The sequence below is a fragment of the Esox lucius genome, chromosome 8 (assembly GCF_011004845.1).
Source record: "Esox lucius isolate fEsoLuc1 chromosome 8, fEsoLuc1.pri, whole genome shotgun sequence".
NCBI lineage: Eukaryota > Metazoa > Chordata > Actinopteri > Esociformes > Esocidae > Esox > Esox lucius.
This window is the reverse complement of record NC_047576.1, coordinates 18020723-18043367: the sequence shown is the minus strand read 5'-3', so window position 1 is coordinate 18043367 and position 22645 is coordinate 18020723. Positions and strand designations below refer to the sequence as shown.

General features: G+C 41.7%; 1 protein-coding gene across 1 annotated transcript in view; it reads right to left on the bottom strand.

Annotated features, from left to right (window-relative positions):
* LOC105029164 (voltage-dependent R-type calcium channel subunit alpha-1E) overlaps positions 1 to 22645 on the bottom strand; it is a 153833-nt gene that overhangs the window by 18464 nt on the left and 112724 nt on the right. The window contains 27 exon segments of the mRNA XM_034293847.1: positions 81 to 181; positions 286 to 393; positions 658 to 763; positions 1745 to 1841; positions 3349 to 3476; positions 3613 to 3775; positions 4158 to 4249; positions 4371 to 4436; positions 4518 to 4637; positions 4745 to 4825; positions 4924 to 5034; positions 6171 to 6296; positions 6299 to 6340; positions 6816 to 6964; positions 6967 to 7016; positions 8739 to 8815; positions 8817 to 8895; positions 9132 to 9259; positions 9464 to 9471; positions 10106 to 10200; positions 10378 to 10389; positions 10547 to 10653; positions 10966 to 10979; positions 10982 to 11024; positions 15296 to 15425; positions 15865 to 15976; positions 22334 to 22575. Coding sequence (XP_034149738.1) covers positions 81 to 181; positions 286 to 393; positions 658 to 763; positions 1745 to 1841; positions 3349 to 3476; positions 3613 to 3775; positions 4158 to 4249; positions 4371 to 4436; positions 4518 to 4637; positions 4745 to 4825; positions 4924 to 5034; positions 6171 to 6296; positions 6299 to 6340; positions 6816 to 6964; positions 6967 to 7016; positions 8739 to 8815; positions 8817 to 8895; positions 9132 to 9259; positions 9464 to 9471; positions 10106 to 10200; positions 10378 to 10389; positions 10547 to 10653; positions 10966 to 10979; positions 10982 to 11024; positions 15296 to 15425; positions 15865 to 15976; positions 22334 to 22575 — 2587 coding nt within the window.

Below are 22645 nucleotides of genomic sequence, written 5' to 3'. Positions count from 1 at the left end.
TAAAGTTGTCACTTTTTAGTTGAAAGGGGGTACATTAAAATGTATTTAAACCTAGGTTTTATACATAGTTACACAGTTACCTGCTCCTCCAGCTGTTGTCTGAGCTTCTTTGCTTTGCTCTGCTTGTAGTAGTCCATGATCATCATTGCTGCATAGATCTTTCCAATGGTCATATGACTGGCTGAAAGACCAATGGCAGGTTACTAATTTGGAATTTTTTCAATAGCAATAATAAATAGTTTAATTTCATTGACTAATGCCAGTACTGGACACTCTCACAGTCACCTTTGTGAATGGGTACAAGCAAGTCCAGAGTCTTCTGTGAGAGGTGTGGCCAAATGATGCTGATCTCCTTCTGTAAGTCTGAGTCCATCTGCCCTCGGTCCTCTCCTCCTGAAAGCACCAAAGCAACAGAAGATAACGCATTCATCAGGGGTTTTGGATAGAGCTGACACCAGCGTTCAATGGAAGTTCAATTTAGCTAATTTAGCTTGTTAGCTAACACCTGACCTCTGACTATCCTGGTTACAAATGTTTTATTGTAGAGTGGAGCTATAAATGCAAAAAAGGTACATCTGTTAATTGGGCACATGTATAAAAAAGGTTTGAACCACTGAATACATAAAAGAAAAAACAATTAAAGAGAAAGTAAATTACCTCTGGCTATCTTGACCTCCAGGGCAGTTCGGATCAGAGCCATGAGGGTGGACGTGAAGTGAACAGACATATCTTCATCCACAGGCATGTTCATGAGTACAAGCCTCTGAAGACATTCATTGAGGAGACAGAGGAAGCAAAGAAATATTACTTACCAACCCAAAAACAACATGCTGGCAATAAGAGAAGCTCAGGTAAAGGACAGTTCAACATTTTACAATTTGATGTTTAATGGTTTCTCACACTGAAAATAGGGACAAATAATTCCCAGTTTAGGTAGTTGTGGCAAAATTTTGCTACCATTTGTTCCTATCACTGTAGTCCATGGTGTTATGACCACGGACTACAGTGATAGGAACATTTAACATCAAGTTGTAAGAACTTGAAATTCTTTTTCAACCTTCCATATCTTACAGTAAAGGTCAAGTCTCCACTCGATTTATCCTGATCAAGCCACATTTGTGATCTAACATGAATAAATGATGTAATAACAATATTCTGTATTAAGGATGTTCTACCAGCCAAGAGATGCACAACACAGCATGCACAAAGAGGGTATAGGTTCATCTCAGCTACTGTACATGCATACATATAACACAGAAATTAGACTTAAAAGGGCAAAGAGGGTAATGGCGGAAAGCACGTGCAAACAGGTACAAGCAATAATCAAGAAACTGATTGAGGTAGATTGTATGACATTCTGACACCAGACAGTATGGCTCTATAGAATGGATGTCAAATTATGCACCTGTTATAAAACTATAGCATTCTTACTGACTCCGAAAGTCAATTATTCCACAAACAGCTCACACAAACGTCAGTTCTCTGCCAAAACGCAAACCAACACAAAACAAGAAAATGCCAAAGCACTTTTTTTTTTTACTGAGTGTATTCTTTTCGGCCAAACGAACAACCCCATTGCAGATTCTCTTAAAGTTCTACAAGCAGCACATTATGATATGATGGACAACAGCAATTTCCCACACTTCATGTGAAACCGGGATGATCCGGTACGTGGAACAGAGGGCACAGTTTGCATTAGTGTTCTCCATTGACCTAAGTGCTGAAATGTTTGTCTTTGGTCTACCTTATAAGCCAGTTTGGAGGGGCATTTCTTGCCAAGGCCAAGGGGTGGCGACATGTGGGTCAACATCTCATACATGTCTGTGTAATGAATGCGCCCGCTGGGGAGGAGGCAGGCAGCAAGGCAAGCGAAGAGGAGGAAGGGTGGGGAAGGCATTCCCAAGGGATGGAGGACGAAACGCACATGAAAAGGGGAGAGAGATCAGAGAGAGGTTTATTTCATGAACGTTGTGCAGAGAGGAGAAAGCAGGGCTACAGTCAGGTTGTAGTCTCTTTCTATGCGGTCATGGCATAGAAACAAGGGAGAGGAAGAAAATATTAATATTAAAAGGAGATGACAACAGGGTGCCCCGTGGATCTGGTAGAAATTGACCAGCCATCCTAAACCTGTAGCTCGGCAAAATGACGTTGACACGAGTGAAATTCGAGATATTAATAGGTCACCCTGATACAATCATAGTTGCTTATAACATTGGCTGGAATGGATGAAACTGAGGGGAACAGAACACATGGAAAGCATGTTTTGATACCAGTTCATTTATTCCATTCCAGCCATTTCTACTAGCTGGTCCTCAATTAAGGTGCATATTGACAGGTTTGTCTCACACTGTTACAGTGAGGTGCTGTTACACAGCTGCATTAACATCTACCTTTAATGTATGCTCCGCAGTAACCCATTCTAACAATTCTACTCTGCTACTGTCAGACAACTCAGAGGTACCAGATCCAACCTGGCATTGAGAGACAGGGTATCACATGACTAGGCACATGGTATAATTATTATTTAAACAAAATGTTCCAATTGTCATTTGATCTTTGTTTTTGTCATTCAGTAGACCTACAGCAATTAGGGTTAACCGTCTTGTTCCAGAGCAGAACAACTGATTTCTCACCTTGACAGCGCTGATATTCAGAGCAACAAACTCTCAGTTAGTGGTCAGAGGCTGTAACCGCTAGGTTATCTATCGCCTGCGTCTAAATAACAAAGCGTTGTAATCATTTCTGCATGCTCAAGGATGTGATGATCTGTCTCCATGTCCTGAAGCCATAGCCCAGTAATTACTGGTTCTAGAGCAGAGCGAAAGCAATTGACAGAGGGGTAGTGATGACTGGTGCAGAGGATTGCAGGGGGGCAGAGGAAGGATCCCAATGGAGGAAGGGGTTCAGGGAGTGAGGGATAGTCGCGTAGTGGTGGGGGAGCCAAACCTTGCAGGCCACCCTGTAGGGGCAGTTCTTTCCAAAGCCCAGGGGAGGTGAAATAGTGCGTACTACCTTGTACATCTCCTTATAGTGAATCCTTCCACTGGAAAGAACACATTTCTGTAGTTAACAATGAATACAGTTTCAGCTTTGCTGGAATGGCAGGATCGTCCTAACATTAAAAACCTGGAAAGCAAAGCATTGTGAAACACTGGGCAGCAATAGCCAAAGATGAACTACAATACAATTTCAATTTTGAAATGATTTAGATTGGAAGGCCATATTGTTCTTTTCTGTAAGTAGGTGGGTGAAAATGTTTAAGAATTGTATAGCAGTAAATCATTCATAAATGGACTTTTGTAGTACTTCCTCGTATTTCTTCATGTTTTTGTTAAGCCTTTGACTTACCTAGCAGCTCGATCATATTCACCCCAGATACGAACAAACTCATCCAGGTGATGAGGGCCCAAGATGGAGGAATCCCGGGTCAGGTACTCAAAGTTGTCCATGATCACAGCCACAAACAGGTTCAGCATCTAAAACGTGAGCCAGAGGAGGTAACAGACAAAGAGCTACAGCAACAGTCGGCATGCACCGAAGTGAGAATGTATGTGTGGAAATGTCTCCTTCGACTTCATCCGCTCTTTTCTGGCGAGAGTAGAGGACTCTTACCAAAAATGAACTGAAGAAGATGAAGGAGACAAAGTAGAAGTAGGCAAACTCAGTTCCGCAGCGTTCCCCATTGTCCGATGGCAGAGCTAAGGGATCTGGCTCACACTTCTGCCCCCCTAAACATGACAGCATGATCTCCTGCCACGACTCCCCCGTGGCGCTCCTGTGAACAAACAGCAGTTTGTTGCTCCTAGACTGAGAGTGTCTGTTGCTCCTAGACTGAGAGTGTCTGTTGCTCCTAGACTGAGAGTGTCTGTTGCTCCTAGACTGAGTGTCTGTTGCTCCTAGACTGAGAGTGTCTGTTGCTCCTAGACTGAGAGTGTCTGTTGCTCCTAGACTGAGAGTGTCTGTTGCTCCTAGATTGAGAGTGTCTGTTGCTCCTAGACTGAGAGTGTCTGTTACTCCTAGACTGAGAGTGTCTGTTGCTCCTAGACTTAGAGTGTCTGTTGCTCCTAGACTGAGAGTGTCTGTTGCTCCTAGACTGAGAGTGTCTGTTGCTCCTAGACTGAGAGTGAGTGTGACGAACGCAGCCAGTCCTACTCTACCTGAAAAGCAACATCAGAGCGCCGAAGAAGGTCTTGAAGTTGTTGTGCTGATTGATGTGAGTCTCCTCATCCAGTCTGATGTTTCCAAAAACCTGATGGAATATTCAGGCCTGTGTATTGACTCAGTGTTATATACTCAAAACCCACACGTTCCCTCCAAGGACAAAACCAAAAGCATGGCAGAATGCACACGGGGCGCGAGCAACGTCATACCTGCATTCCAATGATTGCATATATGAAGAAGAGCATGGCAATGAGCAGACAGACGTAGGGGAGCGCCTGAAAAGACAAGCCAGTATATAGTTACCGAGGTTACATTCACACCACTGCCTTCAGTGCCCTGTCGTGAGGGTGGCTGACCTTAAAGGACTGAACAAATGTCCAGAGAAGGATCCGGATGGTGTAGCCCTGCCTCAGTAGCTTGATCAGTCGAGCTGCTCGGAACAGCTTCAGGAAACCCATGTTGAAAGTCTCTATTGACTAAAGTAAAAAGGGAGAGACACAGGATTTACAGCTGATTTACGGTGCATCCTTTGGACATGGCAACACAATCCACTTTAAACTGATGCTCAGTGGTGCATTGTTACCTGCAAGTCGACCACTATTTCTGTGATGCTGCCCAAGACAGTGATGAAATCAAATATATTCCAAGTGTCTCGAAAGTAGTTCTAGAGAAGAGGGTAACACATCCATACTCCAGTGAGTAGATGTTCATGTTTATAGCATCGCTAATAGTATCAAATCAATACGTTAACTCGTTTCTCACCAGAAATCCAAAAGCCATGATCTTGAGGATGCATTCCACAGAGAAAAGCACAGTGAAGGCTGTGTTCAGGTGTTTCAGCACAGCCTCGTATGCTGGTGGAGCCGAGTAATACTACCATTGCACAGGAAATAGACAAAACACCATTAAAAGCCACTGGAATTAATAATGCGAGATACAGATAACCCAAAATAACAAAATGAAAGCTTATCAAAAACAGGCTCCCTGCTAAGGCTAGGGTTAATAGTAACCCAAGGGTTAAGGATCATTTCAATATCTGTGTTGCTTTGCAAAACATCAAACCAATGCTTGGGCAGAGGACTGCTGGAGATCACAATATTAATGTAAGACAATTCCACAACAACAGAACGGCACTGAGAATCCAATTCTCCCCTTTAAATGTATGGCAGTCAAAATCAACTTAAAACAAATGTTGATGCAGGCTGATTTTGTGTATAGGGTATTATTAGTTTATAATTGTTTTTTCCTTTTCTTTTAGCTATTCTGACACTATTCTACATTGTAAACTAGTATTTGGAACAACTGTGCAAAACATATCATGTCCAGTCTGAAAACCTGTGACTAAAACATGAAATGTAGAACTAACGGGGCATGTGGAAGAGGTTTTTAGAAATGTAACATCCATGCAAATCATGCCACTAGGGGCCAGTGGTCCACTCAAACAATCCTTTGGCAAATAAAGTATTCAGACCTCCAAGGGAGGCATCACAACAACTTTTAACATGTGAGATGAAATCAACCAAAATACATCACCTCACCTAATTGCCATATTACTGGCACTCAATAACCACAGGTCCATAACAGACTCCTTCTGATACGTAAATGCGTACAACCAAAGTGAGACTATAAAAAGAAGCCATTCCTCTGAGTTAATGAGGGCATGTTAAATACTAGCTGTTGGATAAAGATCAATATTTAATAGATGCTGAGTCATCCTCTGGTCCGTCTAATAGCTCACTCCCTCCGTCTGACTGGAGACCTTATCTTGGAATAAATTAAATGCTCAAGGGGAATCGGATTGGAAGAAAATAATGTCCAGACTGTTAACTAGAGCCCAGCAGTGCTTGGTAGAGTAACATGAATCTTTCAACCCCGATCAGCTACAATAACTGGTTCTATAATGCTTTCTGTCCCACAGGGACTTACTAATGTTACACTAGGCTTTATAAATGGAATAGAAAAAGGTGTAAATGCATGTGTTTTTTTTTTTATGCAATCATTATCCAGACCTTCATCATCAGGACGATGGGTGTTAAGTGCGATCATGGCCAGGCACAGTGTACTCACACGACGGCTGACACGACAAAGTGCCAGAGGCGATACTGGAACGTCTGTCTGTTCTGGGGCATATAGGCGGCGTCAGGGGTTTGGCACTTATGGCAAAGTCAATGCAAGCCCTCTGTAAATGAAAACACAAAAACGAAAGTTGGAAAACACATTGCGGGATGGAAATGGCTGAGAATTAACATGTAGCAACTAGCTCTGGGAAACTCCTTCTATTTTCTTTTTTTTTTTAAGCAGACACATCCCTTTGTGAAACGCTGGAAACCTTCTGGTCAACTATTGGCTGAGGGAAACCAGGTAGGAGGGACTGTTTGAGTCTAGAATGGAACTCTCACTACTCCTGATATATTTACCAGCCAGCTTTCCAGTGTACTCCTCATCAGCTACCAGGACTGAGCGAAGTTAAGTCTACAAGCCCAGACAGGGCTATTTTGATGAGAGTGCTACATTCCATCAGCAAACTACATAACAAACACATAGGTGAACCAGCCTGCCGATTTTATAAGCAGAAAGTGTACAGTTCTAAACGAAGGTCTGGGTTCCATTTTGTTCTACTAAAGTGCGCACGCCCATGCGTGTGACTCCATCACCTCGTTCTTCTCCAAGCTGCACTCTTCCATCATCTTGTCTCCCTGCTCCTGAAAGGTGATGATGATGAGAGCCACAAAGATGTTGACAAAGAAGAAGGGAAACACCACAAAGTAGATGACGTAAAAGATGGACATCTCCATCCTGTTGCTCGGCTCGGCCTCTGTCCCTCCTCTGTCACATCAACGGAGTGCTGTAGGACCCTGGACACACAGAAACGCACACACTGCCCTCAGCACAGACCATCTACTAAGGTGTCATAGTGAACAGTGTGTACAGTGGGGAGAACAATTTGATACACTGCCGATTTTGCAGGTTTTCCTACTTACAAACCCATGTAGAGGTCAGTAATTTTTATGATAGGTACACTTCAACTGTGAGAGACGGAATCTAAAACAAAAATCCAGAAAATCACATTGAATGATTTTTAAATAATTAATTTGCATTTTATTGCATGACATAAGTATTTGATCACCTACCAACCAGTAAGAATTCCGGCTCTCACAGACCTAGTTTTTCTTTAAGAAGCCCTCCTTTTCTCCACTCATTACCTGTATTAACTGAACCTGTTTGAACTTGTTACCTGTATAAAAGACACCTGTCCACGCACTTAATCAAACAGACTCCAACCTCTCCACAATGGCCAAGACCAGAGAGTTGTGTAAGGACATCAGGGATACAATTGTAGACCTGCACAAGGCTGAGATGGGCTACAGGACAATAGGCAAGCAGCTTGGTGATAAGGCAACAACTGTTGGAGCAATTATTCAAGATGACGGTCAATCTCCCTTGGTCTGGGGCTCCATGCAAGATCTCACCTCGTGGGGCATCAATGATCATGAGGAAGGTATGGGATAAGCCCAGAACTACACGGCAGGACCTGGTCAATGACCTGAAGAGAGCTGGGACCACAGTCTCAAAGAAAACCATTAGTAACACACTACGCCGTCATGGATTAAAATCCTGCAGCGCACGCAAGGTCCCCCTGCTCAAGCCAGCTTATGTCCAGGCCTGTCTGAAGTTTGCCAATGACCATCTGGATGATCCAGAGGAGGAATGGGAGAAGGGTCATGTGGTCTGATGAGACAAAAATAGAGCTTTTTGGTCTAAACTCTGCTCGCTGTGTTTGGAGGAAGAAGAAGGATGAGTACAACCCCAAGAACACCATCCCAACCGTGAAGCATGGAGGTGGAAACATCATTCTTTGGGGATGCTTTTCTGCAAAGGGGACAGGACAACTGCACCGTACTGAGGGGAGGATGGATGGGGCCATGTATTGCGAGATCTTGGCCAACAACCTCCTTCCCTCAGTAAGAGCGTTGAAGATGGGTCGTGGCTGGGTCTTCCAGCATGACAACAACCCGAAACACACAGCCAGGGCAACTAAGGAGTGGATCCGTAAGAAGCAACTTAAGGTCCTGGAGTGGCCTAGCCAGTCTCCAGACCTGAACCCAATAGAAAATCTTTTGAGGGAGCTGAAAGTCCGTATTGCCCAGAAACAGCCCCGAAACCTGAAGGATCTGGAGTAGGGCCTGTATGGAGGAGTGGGCCAAACATCCCTGCTGCAGAGTGTGCAAACCTGGTCAAGAACTACAGGAAACGTTATGATCTCTGTAATTGCAAACAAAGGTTTCTGTACCAAATATTAAGTTCTGCTTTTCTGATGCATCAATATACTTATGTCATGCAATAAAATGCTAATTAATTACTTAAAATCATACAATGTGATTTCCTGGATTTTTGTTTTAGGTTCCGTCACTTACATTTGAAGTGTACCTATGTATAAAAATGACAGACCTCTACATGCTTTGTAAGTGGGAAAACCTGAAAATCGGCAGTGTATCAAATACTGTTCTCCCCACAGTGTGTGTGTGTGTGTGTGTTTGTGCACGGTGTGCTGTGCGCACGTTGAGAAAGGGACTCACTGCGGCCAACCTTCCCCAGTGGACACGGTGAACAGCGTAAGAAGAGCCCAGACAACGTTGTCATAGTGGAAGTCATGCCCTCCTCCACTCCCTCCTCCTCACCTCCTTCTTTTCTCCTTTCTCATAGCAATGTAAAAGCCCTGTAGTAACACAGTGACTGGTTAACAGTAGACAATCCATAGACATTAGAAATGCTCAAAAAGCTGAATGTCGATTTTCCAAAAACTCTGAAGATCTTTATATTATTCTGATTTTGAAACTTAATTAAAATGTAAAGAGTTGAGAGGGAATATATTAGCAAATTGGAACATGTGGATGATTAGATAGCCATGATCGAATGAGAGTCAGTGGCCCGGTGCCTGAGTTAACACATGCAGCTGAGCAGAAACTCACTGGCAGTCCTTCTCAGTGTCTTTGGATCCGTCCGAGCAGTAGAAGAACTTCCCCTTTGAAAAGCTGCACGGCGATGACAGCGAAGATAACATGAAGAGCTTGTAGACGATGAGGATGTTGAAGACATTCTTCAAAGAGGTCAACCACACAGTCAAACACCGCCTACACATACAGACAAAGGATTAAGAATGTCACCTATTAAGATGACCATGAACACATTCCATTTTTAAAAAATGACCTGGGAGCACCTATTGTTATCTTGCCATCCTCAGGACAAAAATCTTCTGGCTAGGATTCTAACCAACAACCTTTCAGTTAATGGTGAGAATCACTAGGCTACCTGGCACCCAGAGATAAACATAGAGAAGGCAATTCAAAAACAGTTAAGACAGCGATACTGCAGGTTTCAAAAAACTGTCAGCTTCAAACTGGGATGATATTGAATGACTGGAAGAGGATTTTGTTACTCTGTAGATCATTATTTCACTATCCCAGTCCCAGGTCAATCATGTTTATTGATTGCCTGTTTGTCTGGTAGCAGCTTGCTAAACAAGTCCCTGGTTTGCTCACTACAGGTCTAAGTCTGACTCATTTTTCTCCAGGTTTCACAGAGATCTACTCTCCTCAGTCTTGATAACTCTGCATACTCTGAGAAAACGGCCATGCTGTTTCGAGTATGAATAAGAGTTTGGGGCGGATTTAGATTGGCCACTGGGCTAGGTCAGTGCCTCTGATCTCCTTGTGTTATATAGTTGCCTGTACACTGACTAGCAGGTTGTTAGCCTGGGAATGCACTCTCCTCCACAACTGTACAATAATTGCGATATTGGACATCACAAAATTGGGAGTGAAAAGGACCATCTCTGAACGTTCCACTACAGTACATTGGCCAAACTTTCTAAACATACGACTGTGGTCAAGTAACCATGAGTCATAATCTGAAAAAAAAAAACTAAACAAATGGAAATGGTAACCTTGAGTTTGCAGTCTCTTGATGGTTTTCAAAGGCCTAAGGACACGCAACACCCGAAGAGACTTGATGGTTTTGATGTCCCGTCCTTTGTTATTTCTAAGTAGACACACATAGAATAAAAGCACTGCTTTAAAATTCAGCTAACCACATTACACATAACACCAGAGGTAGCAACAGACTTTGATCTTTATATATTAATGTATACTGTATGTACTATAGAGGAGTCTGTTAAGAAAAGAGCAGGACGAAAGGACGAATAATGTTTTTTTTTACCCCAACACATTCCTGCAGTCCCACAGCACCACAATTGTCAGGAAGCAGAGGACGACAGGGAAAAAAATCATTTTACATCTCAAGGTGGGTGGAAAATGTATATCACAAAGAAAAGTTTAAATCTAACTTACACAAGAAGTAACAACCTATGCGAGGCCATATGACTCACGTGAGGGCAAATGCCACTAGAGCTCCGATCACCACAATAAAGTCCAGGATGTTCCACAAATCCCGGAAATAGGAGCCATCATGGAGAATCAAGCCCTGGTCAATCATCTGTCAAATAAACCAGCACCCTTACGGTTAATTAGGCAAACACATAACATGTATTTCGTCAATCTGGCTTGCAATTTCCAATTCTGAAAATTTTATGGGAATGGGTTTGGCCTAACAAAATATATGAAACCCATAGACAAATGAGTCCATTGATTACAAACCAGATAATAATTTACATTTCCTTTTGCTGCAGTATTTTTTCATACAAAGATCAAATTATGAGCCTACATCTGTACTATTTGAGCAATCCACAGCTAAACTGTATGTCCTATCAATAGAGAATACTGTATTTGAAGTCTATTACTAACTCACCTTTATTATCATTCAAACGGAAAGACACCTGTGAACCGTAGTCGAAGTATCGTAAAAACCTAGGAAGTAAAAGGAAGACAAATACTTTACATCTGTAACTTTAAAAAATTGGACTAAGTGGTTGACATTTTCATTCCTTGCCATTAGCATCAGCTCATACATATGCGATAAGGCACAAGGCGGTATATATTACTACAATTATAAAGACAGGTGGTGAACCCAAAAGACTGACTGGCTAAAAGCTGTGGTATACAGTGGGTGCGACAAAATAATGGAAACACCACATAGAAAATTAATTTTACTTTGAAGTAACTAAATAACAATTATAAACGCAGCTGCAGAGGTCAAATTAGATTGATTGCCAATTAGCAGGACAGCATAAAAAGCCATAAAAAGGTTTGGACAATTTGCACTGTGATATGACTTTTCAAAGCAACATGAGGCAATTAACAGAGTTCCAAGGAGGCCAAATAGTTGACGCATTTATTTCATGTGTCAAAGGGAACAGTCTCAAATATTATGACAGTATATGTCGAACAAGGACAAATTGCATTGCCAAAAAGGAAAAGTGGTTAAAGCTGAAAGACAAGGATATAGGAACACTCAATAGGACTGTTGTTCAATTCTGCAGAGTGAAGCTAAAAAATTAACATAATTTTTGTCTTCACCTCTGTGACCCAGCCTCAACAAAAAAAAGTATATTGTGAGCTTCAAAACCCTGGAAGTAATGGCAGGGCTGCCATTTTGGAAACAGCTTGTATCCAAGCCATACATAGAATGCACAGAATGCCCCTCACTAATATTGACACCTTGGTAATATGCATCCCAGATATGCATCCCAGCATCCCAGAGTCGTCACTCATAACGTAAAATATGAATAGGAATATAATTTACAAGTTGAGACTGGTGTTTTGCGGGCTACTATTAATGAAACCGCCAGTTGAGGACCTGAGAGGCTTCTGTTTTCTCAAACTAGACACTCTAATGTATTGGTCCTCCTGCTGCAGTTGTGCACTGGGGCCTCCCACTCCTCTTTCTATTCTGGCTAGAGCCACTATGTGCTTTCTGTGAAGAGAGTACTAAACAACCTGTATGAGATCTTCATTTTATTGGCAATTTCTCATGTTGAATAGCAGAAGAACAGACTGATGAGTTTCAGAAGAAAGTTCTTTGTTTCTGGCCATTTTTAGCCTGTAATTGAGGCCAGAAACATTGATGCTGAAGATACTGAACTAGTCTAAAGATGGCCAGTTGGTCAACAGTTTTCAGTGGAAAAAGGGCAAAAGCCTTTTAAAATTATAAAACTTAAATTAGCAAAAACATGCCATTGGAACACAGGAGTGATGGTTACTGGTAATAGGCCTCTGTAGGCCTTTGTTGATATTCAGCCTTTTCCAGCTACAATAGTCATATACTGCATTAACAATGTGTACACTGTATTTCTGATTAAATAGGTTATTTTAATGGGGGAAAAAATGCTTTTCTTCAAAATTTTAACAGTAGTGTATATATTTTATTAGATTGTGCTTTTCAAAAACATCTTAACAGAAATTATACCTAAATTATGATAACTGAATATAAGCCTAAATCTTTTTTATAAGAGTTAGTATTTCGATGGTCTAATATCTTATGATTTGTCCTCGGAAGTGCACATAATTCAAGCATTTTTATAAAGAAGTTCTGTTAATATGTTGCAATCAGTTTCATTACCACAGAACAGGGTACAATTCAGTATTTCCCTTTTAGGAAACCGATTTTTCTCTTTAATGGGAGCATTGATCAGTGACCCTAAGGTTTATCTATTTCTATTTCAGACTTCAGGATGATATTTACAAGTGGAGTCGATTCCTGCTGTTGGTGCCTTTAGCTCCCTAGCCTAACACAAAGGCCCATTCTATTTAAAACTCCACTTGCCTCAAACATCACCATCTAGTGAAAGCCCCCCATCGAGACACCATGGGAAACCATCAGAAAACAATTATTCTAATGCTTTGTTTCTTACAGTCTAAACAGCTGTTCCGCTAGTATAAGACCCCGGGGCACACGTTCTCCATGATTCCCAATTACTTGAAGGACGTTCTATAATGACAAGCATAAAAACTGTGGCAGAAATCTGTTACGTACCATTCCGGATTTTACTACAACCTGTTGGGAAGTTGGGACGCTGTGTAAAGTGTCAAGAAAAACAGTATGCAATGTTCTGAAAATCCTTTAAACCCTGTATTCCATAGAAAATAGTACAAAGACAACATATCAAATGTTGCAGCTAGGATTTTTTAAAATTGTTTCTTTTAAATTGACTGATACTGTTGTTTTAAATTGTTTCGTTCTTCAAAAATATATGCCTTCTTTGAATTTGATGCCAGCAACACATTTCATAAAAGCTTGGACAGGGGCAACAAAAGACTGGAAAAGTTGTGTAATGCTTAAAAATAACTTGGTGGAACATCTCACAAGTAATTAGGTTAATGGGCAACAGGTCGGTAACATGATTGGGTATAAACAGAGCATCAAAGAGCCGATGAGTCTTTCAGAAGTATCGGAAGATCAGAAGGGATTCGCCACTCTGTGAAAGACTGTGCAGGCAAATAGTACAACAATTTAAGTATCAAGTTCTCAACATTAAATTACAAAGAGTCTGGGGATCTCATGATCTATGGCACAGGTGTCAAACCGGTTCCACGGAGGGCCGAGTGTCTGCAGGTTTTCGCTCTCACCTTGTACTTGATTGATTAATTAGTTCACTAATTGGTTAATTTCTACCCCCACCTGGTTGTTCAGGTCTGACCTGGGAACCAATTTAAAGGAAAACCCAAAGACCTGCAGACACTCGGCCCTCCGTGGAACCGGTTTGACACCCCTGATCTATGGTACATAATTTTAATTAAATATTCAAAGAATCCAGAGAAATCTCTTTCAGCAAGGGTCAAGGTCGAAAACATTATTTAAAAACAGACACGATTCTGTAGCGAAAATCATAGCATGGTCTCAGGAACACTTCCGAAAACCATTGTCAATGAACACATTATGTCGTTGCATCCACAAATGTAAGTTATGCTTATTTCAGCAAGGCAATGCCAAACCACATTCTGCACGTATTACAACAGCATGACTCCGTAGTAAAAATAATCATGGTGCTAAACTGGCTTGCCGGCAGTCCAGACCTGCCACCCATTGAAAATGTTTGGAACATTATGAAATGAAAAATGGAACAGCTGAAATCCTATAGCAAGAATGGTAAAAAATTTCACTTTCAAAATTACAGCAGTGGGTCTCATCAGTTCCCAAATGCTTACAATGTTGTTTAAAGAAGAGGTGATGCAATGCAACACAATGATAAACATGCCCCTGTCCCAATGTTTTAGAAACGTTGGGACAAATTTAAAATGCACAATTTTCATAATTTTGGCTCTGTATGCCACCACAAAGTATTTGAAATGAAACAACCAAGATGCAAATGAAGTGCAGGATTTCAGCTTTATTTCAAGGGGTTGAAAAAAAATATCCTATGAAATGTTTAGGAATCAACGTTTAAAAACTGCCAAAATAACAAAACTGTCCAATTATTTCCAGACCTAACTGTATTTTTCCAAAAACAATAACATTTCTCAGTTTCAACATTTGATATGTTGTCTTCGTCCTATTGTCAATTAAGTATAGGGATGAATGATTTGCATATCATTGCATTCTCTTTTCATTTGCATTTTATTCAACGTCACAACTTTGGAAAAGGGGTTGTGGATTACAGGGTCTCCTACCCTCTTCTCACAGCCCCTAGACACTTCACATTTTATTGTAGCCCTGAACAGGCACACCTGCCTAATCAAGGCATTGAAGATTAGCTGTCAAGTCTAATCAGGGGTGCCACCTCTGGAATAGATCAAATACATGAAATGGCTAGGGTTCCTGAGGTGAGGGTTATAGACCGTTTGTGCTGTCTGTCTGATGTTGTTTTTTGAAAAGTCAAAACCAGAGACAGCTGCAGGGAGTGCGATGTGATGATTCTACCCCACTTCCAACACCCTAATTTATCTAGCTCCTCAGTGTTAGCTGGAGGTGACAGTTCTAATATTGCTCTCTCTGTGAGACCAGCAAAGTCACCCGAGACAGTGTCAGACACGGACCCAATTCCCATGATGAGTATGTATTCGCACAACTTGTATTATGATGAAGAAAACCAATTATACAGCAGAGAAAAACAAAACAATTGCAGTCGTACCAAAGCCAACTGTCAAGCCAACATTCTGGAAGTGTTCATTATAGACTATTTCTACAGTGAATTCAACAGCTGTCCGCGGAGTCATTGTAAACCCCTGTGAGTGGCTCTTACTTTGTTCCAGTCGGACGTGGCTGACACAGGGTCCTCTGCTGCCAGGGCGATGCTGCTGGCAGCGATCACCAGAAGGATGCACATCTCAAAGTAGCGCAGGTTCACCACATAGTGACAGGCTCGGCGGATCCTGGAGAGAGAAAAGAGGACAGGTCCGCTTTCAAAGTGAGAAGAATGACGGAGTAAGACAAAAAAAATGAATTTTTTTTTTCTGAATTGGTCTTCAATCTTCTAAAAGAAGGTTTAAGGCAGACCAGTTTCGAAAGGCATTTATAATGTAGACAATACCATGCTGTACATTTTTTTAGCTGACTTTTCTTTAGCCATTGTAGGCCTTTAATGTCTGTCTTGCATGTGTTTTTAAATGGATATTTTTTATGTATTGATCAATGTTTTATGTGTCACTTCTTATTTTGTGTTTGAAATGTGACACTTTGTTTTGAAAGTTGTGTATGAAATTGTGCATCCAATTATTATTATATTTTATGATTATTATATCTTTAACATGTCTGGGTTTGATGACGAAAATTCTGTAATGAAGTAGCAGAGGGGAGATGAAAAGGACTTACGGGTTTTCCGGTTTGAATATAAACATGCTGTCTGGTATGACAGTATTGACTGGGATGGCCACCTGCTCCTCCTCCTTCTCAGGCTTGGATGCCTCCACATCTTTACTATTACCTGGAAGAGGTGGAGATTGTGGGCGGGTTGGTGTGCTCTGACTGATACTGTTGTTTGATTTAATATCAGGGACATTATGGACCAAGGATTAACAGATTTTTCTCCCCAATTTTGTTATATCCAATTCTTTAAAATATTACTATATAACTACAACATAAACACTGGGCTGTACTGGTTTGTAACCATTAACATACTATACGTTTTTTAGACAAGTAAAAAAACTAGATATGAATAAAGAATAACGATTAACATCCTCCCCAGCCAGATAAGGACCCCCCCTTTCTCCCTCCCGAATCCCCACACCATCCCAAAGAAAACGTCTATCAATCAGTCAAATGTATTTTATAAATGCTTTCAAATTGTATACAAGCCCTTTTAATATGAACAGTCGTCACAAAGTACTTTTAGATATACCCAGCCTGAAACCTCAAAGAGCAAGCAACAACAGTTAATGCACAGTGGCTAAAAAAAACTCCCTAGTACAGTTTTAAAATTAGGAAGAAACCTAGAGAGGAACCTGACTGAGGGTTGGCCAGTTCTCCTCTGGCTGAGCCGGGTGAAGATTATAAGAAAACATTTTTGGTCCGGTGCTGATTTTGTACATCTGCCCACTGACAAAAAAATTATCAGTCTATAATTTTAATTTATTTTAACAGTGAGAGACTGAAAAAAACGCATTTAAAAATCTTATAAATTGATTTGAATTTTAATGAGTGAAATAAGTATTCCACCCCTCTGCAAAACTTGACTTAGTAGTTGGTGGCAAAACCCTTGTTGGCAATCACAGAGGTCAGATGTTTCTTGTTGTTGGTCACCAGGTCTGCACACATCTCAGGAGGGATTTTGTCCCACTCCTCTTTGCAGATCTTCTCCATGTCATTTCAAGGCTGGTGTTTAGCAACTCCAACTCCAGGACCTTAATGTGCTTCTTCTTGAGCCACTCCTTTATTGCCTTGGCAATAAAGGAGTGTGTTTTGGGTTATTGTCATGCTGGAATCCCTATCCACAACACATTTTCAATGCCCTGGCTGAGAGAAAGAGGTTCTCACCCAAGATTTGACGGTACATGGCCCCGTCCATCGTCCCTTTGATGCAGTGAAGTTGTCCTGTCCCCTTAGCAGAAACCCCCCCCCAATGCATAATGTTTCCACCTCTATGTTTGACGTTGGGGATGGTGTTCTCGGGGTCATAGGCAGCATTCCTGCTCCTCAAAACATGGCGAGTTGAGTTGATGCCAAAGAGCTTGATTTTGGTCTCATCTGATCACAACACTTTCACCCAGTTCTCCTCTGAATCATTCAGATATTCATTGGCAAACATCAGATGGGCCTGTACATGATTTCAGTCCTTCACGGCGTAGTGTGTTACCAATTGTTTTCTTGGTGACTATGGTCCCAGCTGCCTTGAGATCATTGACAAGATCCTCCCGTGTAGTTCTGGGCTGATTCCTCAGCGTTCTCATGATCACTGTAACTCCACAAGGTGAGATCTTGGATGGAGCCCCAGGCCGAGGGTGATTGACAGTTCTTTTGTGTTTCTTCCATTTGCGAATAATCGCACCAACTGTTGTCACCTTCTCAGCAAGCTGCTTGGCGATGGTCTTGTAACCCATTCCAACCTTGTGTAGGTCTACAATCTTGTCCCTGACATCCTGGACAGCTCCTTGGTCTTGGCCATGGTGGAGAGCTTGGAATCTGATTGATTGATTGTTCTGTGGACAGGTGTCTTTTATACAGGTAACAAGCTGAGATTAGGAGCACTCCCTTTAAGACTGTGCTCCTAATCTCAGATCGTAACCTGTATAAAAGACACCTGGGAGGCAGAAATCTTTCTCAATGAGAGGGGATGAAATACTTATTTCACTCATTAAATGCAAATAAATTGCTAACATTTTTGACATGTGTTTTTCTGGATTTCTTTGTTGTTATTCTGTCTCTCACTGATCAAATAAACCTACCATTAAAAATATAGACTGATCATTTCTTTGTCAGCGGGCCAACTTACAAAATCAGCAGGAGTTAAAAAAATGTAATAATCCCTCACTGTACATGACCTTTCGGGCCATGACGCATGATCAAAAGACAAGCATGTCAATAAACGCAAGTGGGCGGTGACCATTAAGTCCTTAAACAGAATCCAAGGCCACTGTATAACCAGGCGGGCAGAACAGGGATAATTAGGGACAATTAGGTGGGTTGTGGGCAGTGGCCGCAGAAATCATCAGGCAGCAACCTGATCTGCAACACATCCAGGAAGACTTCAAACAGGAAAAGCTCAGAGTCATCTGGGCCTGGTAGTCTTGGGGCAGCCCACTCCTCTCCCACCATCTCTGCTTGTGAGGTTAAAGACTTTCCTCAAAGTAAAGTAGATTTGTGTGTTTATTAATTCAATGTTGCTAGAGGCGAGAGCACAGCAGGAGGAAGACCGATCCAAGTACTGGTACAGTCCACAGTTAAAATCTCCTCCAGGAATTCCACTAAATGTTATATTTCCCTATTTTACTGTCAGATAGTGCCTATCCCGACCAATGGTTTTGTAGCTTTATATTACATTTTAGTAATTTAGCAGACGCTCCGGAAGGGAACTCCTTTCCACACCTGTCAGTCTGGCAGAGAGTGTAGAATGATACATCCATCTACATCTAAGCCTGATATAGGAGTGAATCTTTTAGTGGGCTTCTTGTGAGAATATTTCAAAGGACATAAACTTAAAATGGGCTAAACTAATGTACCCTTTAAGCTACACGAGTGTGGCCGTGCAACTCTTCTAGGAATGTTGCACAGAAGGCTTGCCAGCCCGAGCAGATCTTATGTTTGAAGACAGAGGCAGCATGCCCTGGAGTAGAATTCCTCTAAAGATGTCCAAAGAGCCTATCAGCGAGTGAATTCATGTTTCAGACCAGAGCTCTGGTCAGAGTGTAGCCAGACAGATCACACATTTGCAATTTTTTGTTTATTAACTCAAGGTCAAGATATTAGCCTAATTATACTTTACCTATATCTTAATTAATTATAGGTTAAGTATTGTTCATCAGTTCATAAGTTACTGCACCCTACAAGAACACAAAAAGGTGTAACCTACTTCAAGCAGATTTTGAAACACTAGTCAGGTAAAAGGCTTGCTCACAACCTAAATAGGCAGTGTATTTGGGGACAGGCTTGAATAATAATTAGCAGATGGTAGCTGACATTGTGAAATTCTCTGAAGGCCCTATGGTATTTATAATGCATTTTATTTTGTGGTTAATTTGTGGTTTCTTCAGCCAAATAAAAATACAATTATGGTTGCACACACTAATTGGCTAATAATATGTGGACACCTAAACATCACACCTATATGAGCTTGCTGGACATCCCATTCCAAAATCAAATATGTAGTCCCCCCCCCCCCCTTTCCAGCTATAACAGCTGCAACTATTCTGGGAAGACTTTCCACAATATTTGTTTGTGTCTATGTTTGGAATTTATACCCACTCAGCCAAAAGAGTGCTTGTGAGGTCAGACACTGATGTTGGATGAGAAGGCCTGGCTCGCAACCGCCGTTCCAATTCATCCCAAAGGTGTTCAATGGAGTTGAGCTCAGGGCTCTAGAGTTCCTCTACACCAGAGGTGTCAAACCGGTTCCACAGAGGGCCGAGTGTCTGCAGGTTTTTGCTCTCTCCTTGTACTTGATTGGTTAATTAGGTCACTGATTGGTTAGTTTCTACCCTCACCTGGTTGTGTAGGTATGAACTAGGAACCAATTTATAGGAAAAACCAAAAACCTGCAGACACTCGGCCCTTTGTGGAACCGGTTCGACACCTGTGCTCTACACCAACCCCATCAAACCATGTCTTTATGGACCCTGCTTTGTGCACAGGGGCACAGTCACACTGCAACAGGAAAGGGCCTTCCCCAAACTGTTGCCACAAAGATGGTAACCAATTGTCTAAAATGTCTTTGTATCCTGTAGCATTAAGATGATGCTTCACTGGAACTAAGAGGCCTAGCCCAAACCCTGAAACACAGCCCCAGACCATAATCCCTCTCCACCAAACTTCACAGTAACTTTACATGCATTCCGGTAGGTAGCATTCTCCAGGCATCCACCACACCCAGATTCGTCCATCAGACTGCCAGATAGTGTAGCGTGATTCATCACTCTAAAGAACACATAGCCGCTGCACCAGAGTCCAGTGGAGGCGTGCTTTACACCACTCCAGCTGATTTGACATTGCGCATGTTGATGTGAGTCTTGCGCACAGCTGTACAGCCATGGAAACCCATTTCCTGGAGCTCCCAACACACAGTTCTTGTGCTGATGTTTCTTCCAGAAGCAGTTTGGAATTCTGTGGTGAGTGATGCAACAGATGATAGGCGATTTTTACGAGCTATGTGCTTCAGCACTTGGCGGCATTGCTCAGTGAGTATGCGTGGTCTACCACTTCGTGGCTGGGCTGTTGTTGCTCCTAGATGCTTCCATTTCACAGTTATAGCGCTTACAGTTGACTGGGGCAGATCTAGTAGGGCAGACATTTCACAAACTAACTTGTGCCAAAGGTGGCATACTGTGACAATGCCACGTTTAAAGTCACTGAGATCTTCAGTATGATCCATTGTACTACCAATGTTTGTCTTTGGAGATTTCATGGCAATGTGCTGGATTTTATGTACCTGTGAGCAATGGGTGTGGCTAAACTTAATTAGTAGCAAACAATGTCATAGACCAAGTAAAAAAAATTCAAGCCCAAATGTCTAATGGGATGTAAACATGCAATTAATACAATTGCAGCTCTGGATAAGAGAGTCCACTAAATGGAAAAAGACATCAACCCATAGTTTTCCAGTCACAGACTAGACCTTGCACTGAAAATCAAGCTCATTAAAAATCTCCATGGGATATTCTTTTTTATTCCTGGGCAAGGCTTACTCTTAGTCTGGAATACTGCACCCAAAAGTAATTTCTAGGTAAAAATGCTGTGGGATTTTTCTCCATTGATTTTGTTGTTAGGGCACTATAATAGGCCTACATCATAGCCATAAGTCAGTTGAGAGCCAATTATTGTTTCTAATGAAAACCAGGACAAAGGCATTCAATACTCAGTGAACAAAACACTCAGAGCCACAAATAATGTACAAATATAAAGATAAATGAAATAATCAACAACAAACATTTATAAATACAATGAATGAATGCATTCAATACAATATAATTTGAAGTTCAGCTAGTTGCTTTGATGAGATATGAATGTGTTCAGTTGTTTTTGAAGGAGTAAGGTGTAAAGAACGTGTCAAGCTTAAAAGTATTTCATAATTTGTGACAGTGATTGGTGGCTGTGAACTGAAATTAAAGATGTCAAAAATGTGCTAAATGGCACAAGAAACATGAGGAAGCAGTGGATAGTAACCTGTCTATCTTTTGTTACTGGTTTAGATCCTTGTGTTTCACATCGCAAAAGTGAGCTCAGCCGTGCTATTCATTGGAGGTCTTAAAGAATCTGGCATAACTTGTGTTCAAAAAGAAATGTGTGCCCTCTGTGAACAGTCCCCCCTCCCCAGCAGTGTCCCTCAACCAACCTTGCAGATTCCCCCCTCAATACCTTTATAAAAAAGAGCGTATTCCACCTCCAGTCCCTGCAGAGCAACAAAGATTGCTGGATTCACTGAGAGAGGGGCAGACCCTTTAGCATTAAGCCATTTCAAGTATTTATCTGTATTTTGGAGCAATTGGAAAACTGACCAATGGACGCCACGCAAAGCTAGGCTAGGGAAGAGAAGTGTCCAAGAAGTAATCCATAACAATGTGGAGGGAGTGATGCCAGAACTTCAATGCTCCACAAAATTAAGAAGATCAGTGAATCAGTTATTTTGTTTAGAAATCATGGAAGCAAGAAATCAAGTAATCAAGTTTTGAAAGATGAACGACACTCAGGAGTTGGGATTCTATATCTATTGGACAAATGCAGGCACAAAGTAAGAACATCATTTCCCAGAGCCTCAAAGAGATTGGACTGGAAAGCCATGGGATGATGCAAGATGTTGTCCATTGATTCAGCTAATGCTTTTGGTTCCACAAAGGAACTGAAAGCTTCAGGATTGCACAAGCCTCTGTCAAGGCATTTTCTCATCTAATTGTAGGCATTCTCAACACATGTCCCCCCATTAAGATCAGCTATCTAATTTTTACTATAATGCAATCACCAAGCATGACATGTCACAAAAACTCATCCAATTTGACATTCAAGTTGTATTTCAACCTTGTCTACTCCCAACAGGCTCCGGAGACTCGAAGATCGTGAACCACGGACTACGATACAGGCCCTGCATCTTTAAACAATTTCTTCATTAAAGCATGTGACAGAATAAGGACTGGGTTACCTGGGATGGGGGTGAGCTCTAGTGATGACTGAATATCTGGCACCTCTATGACAACACTGGAGCTCAGAAGGGACTTGTCCTCGTTCTGAGTGGCTTTGTTCTCGCTCTCCCGGTCTCCTGAGGGGTCTTCTGGGAGCTCCAGCACGGCAGCCTGAGACGACTGCATGGTGGGTGGCTCTGACTGTGGACCCTCCTCCATGTTCTGCAGTTCAGGACCCGCTGTCTGGTCCACGTCAACCTGCCTGTTGGGGATAAGGATAAGGCTTGATATCTAAGCCGTGTCTGCATTCACAAGAGATCTGTTGTATTTAG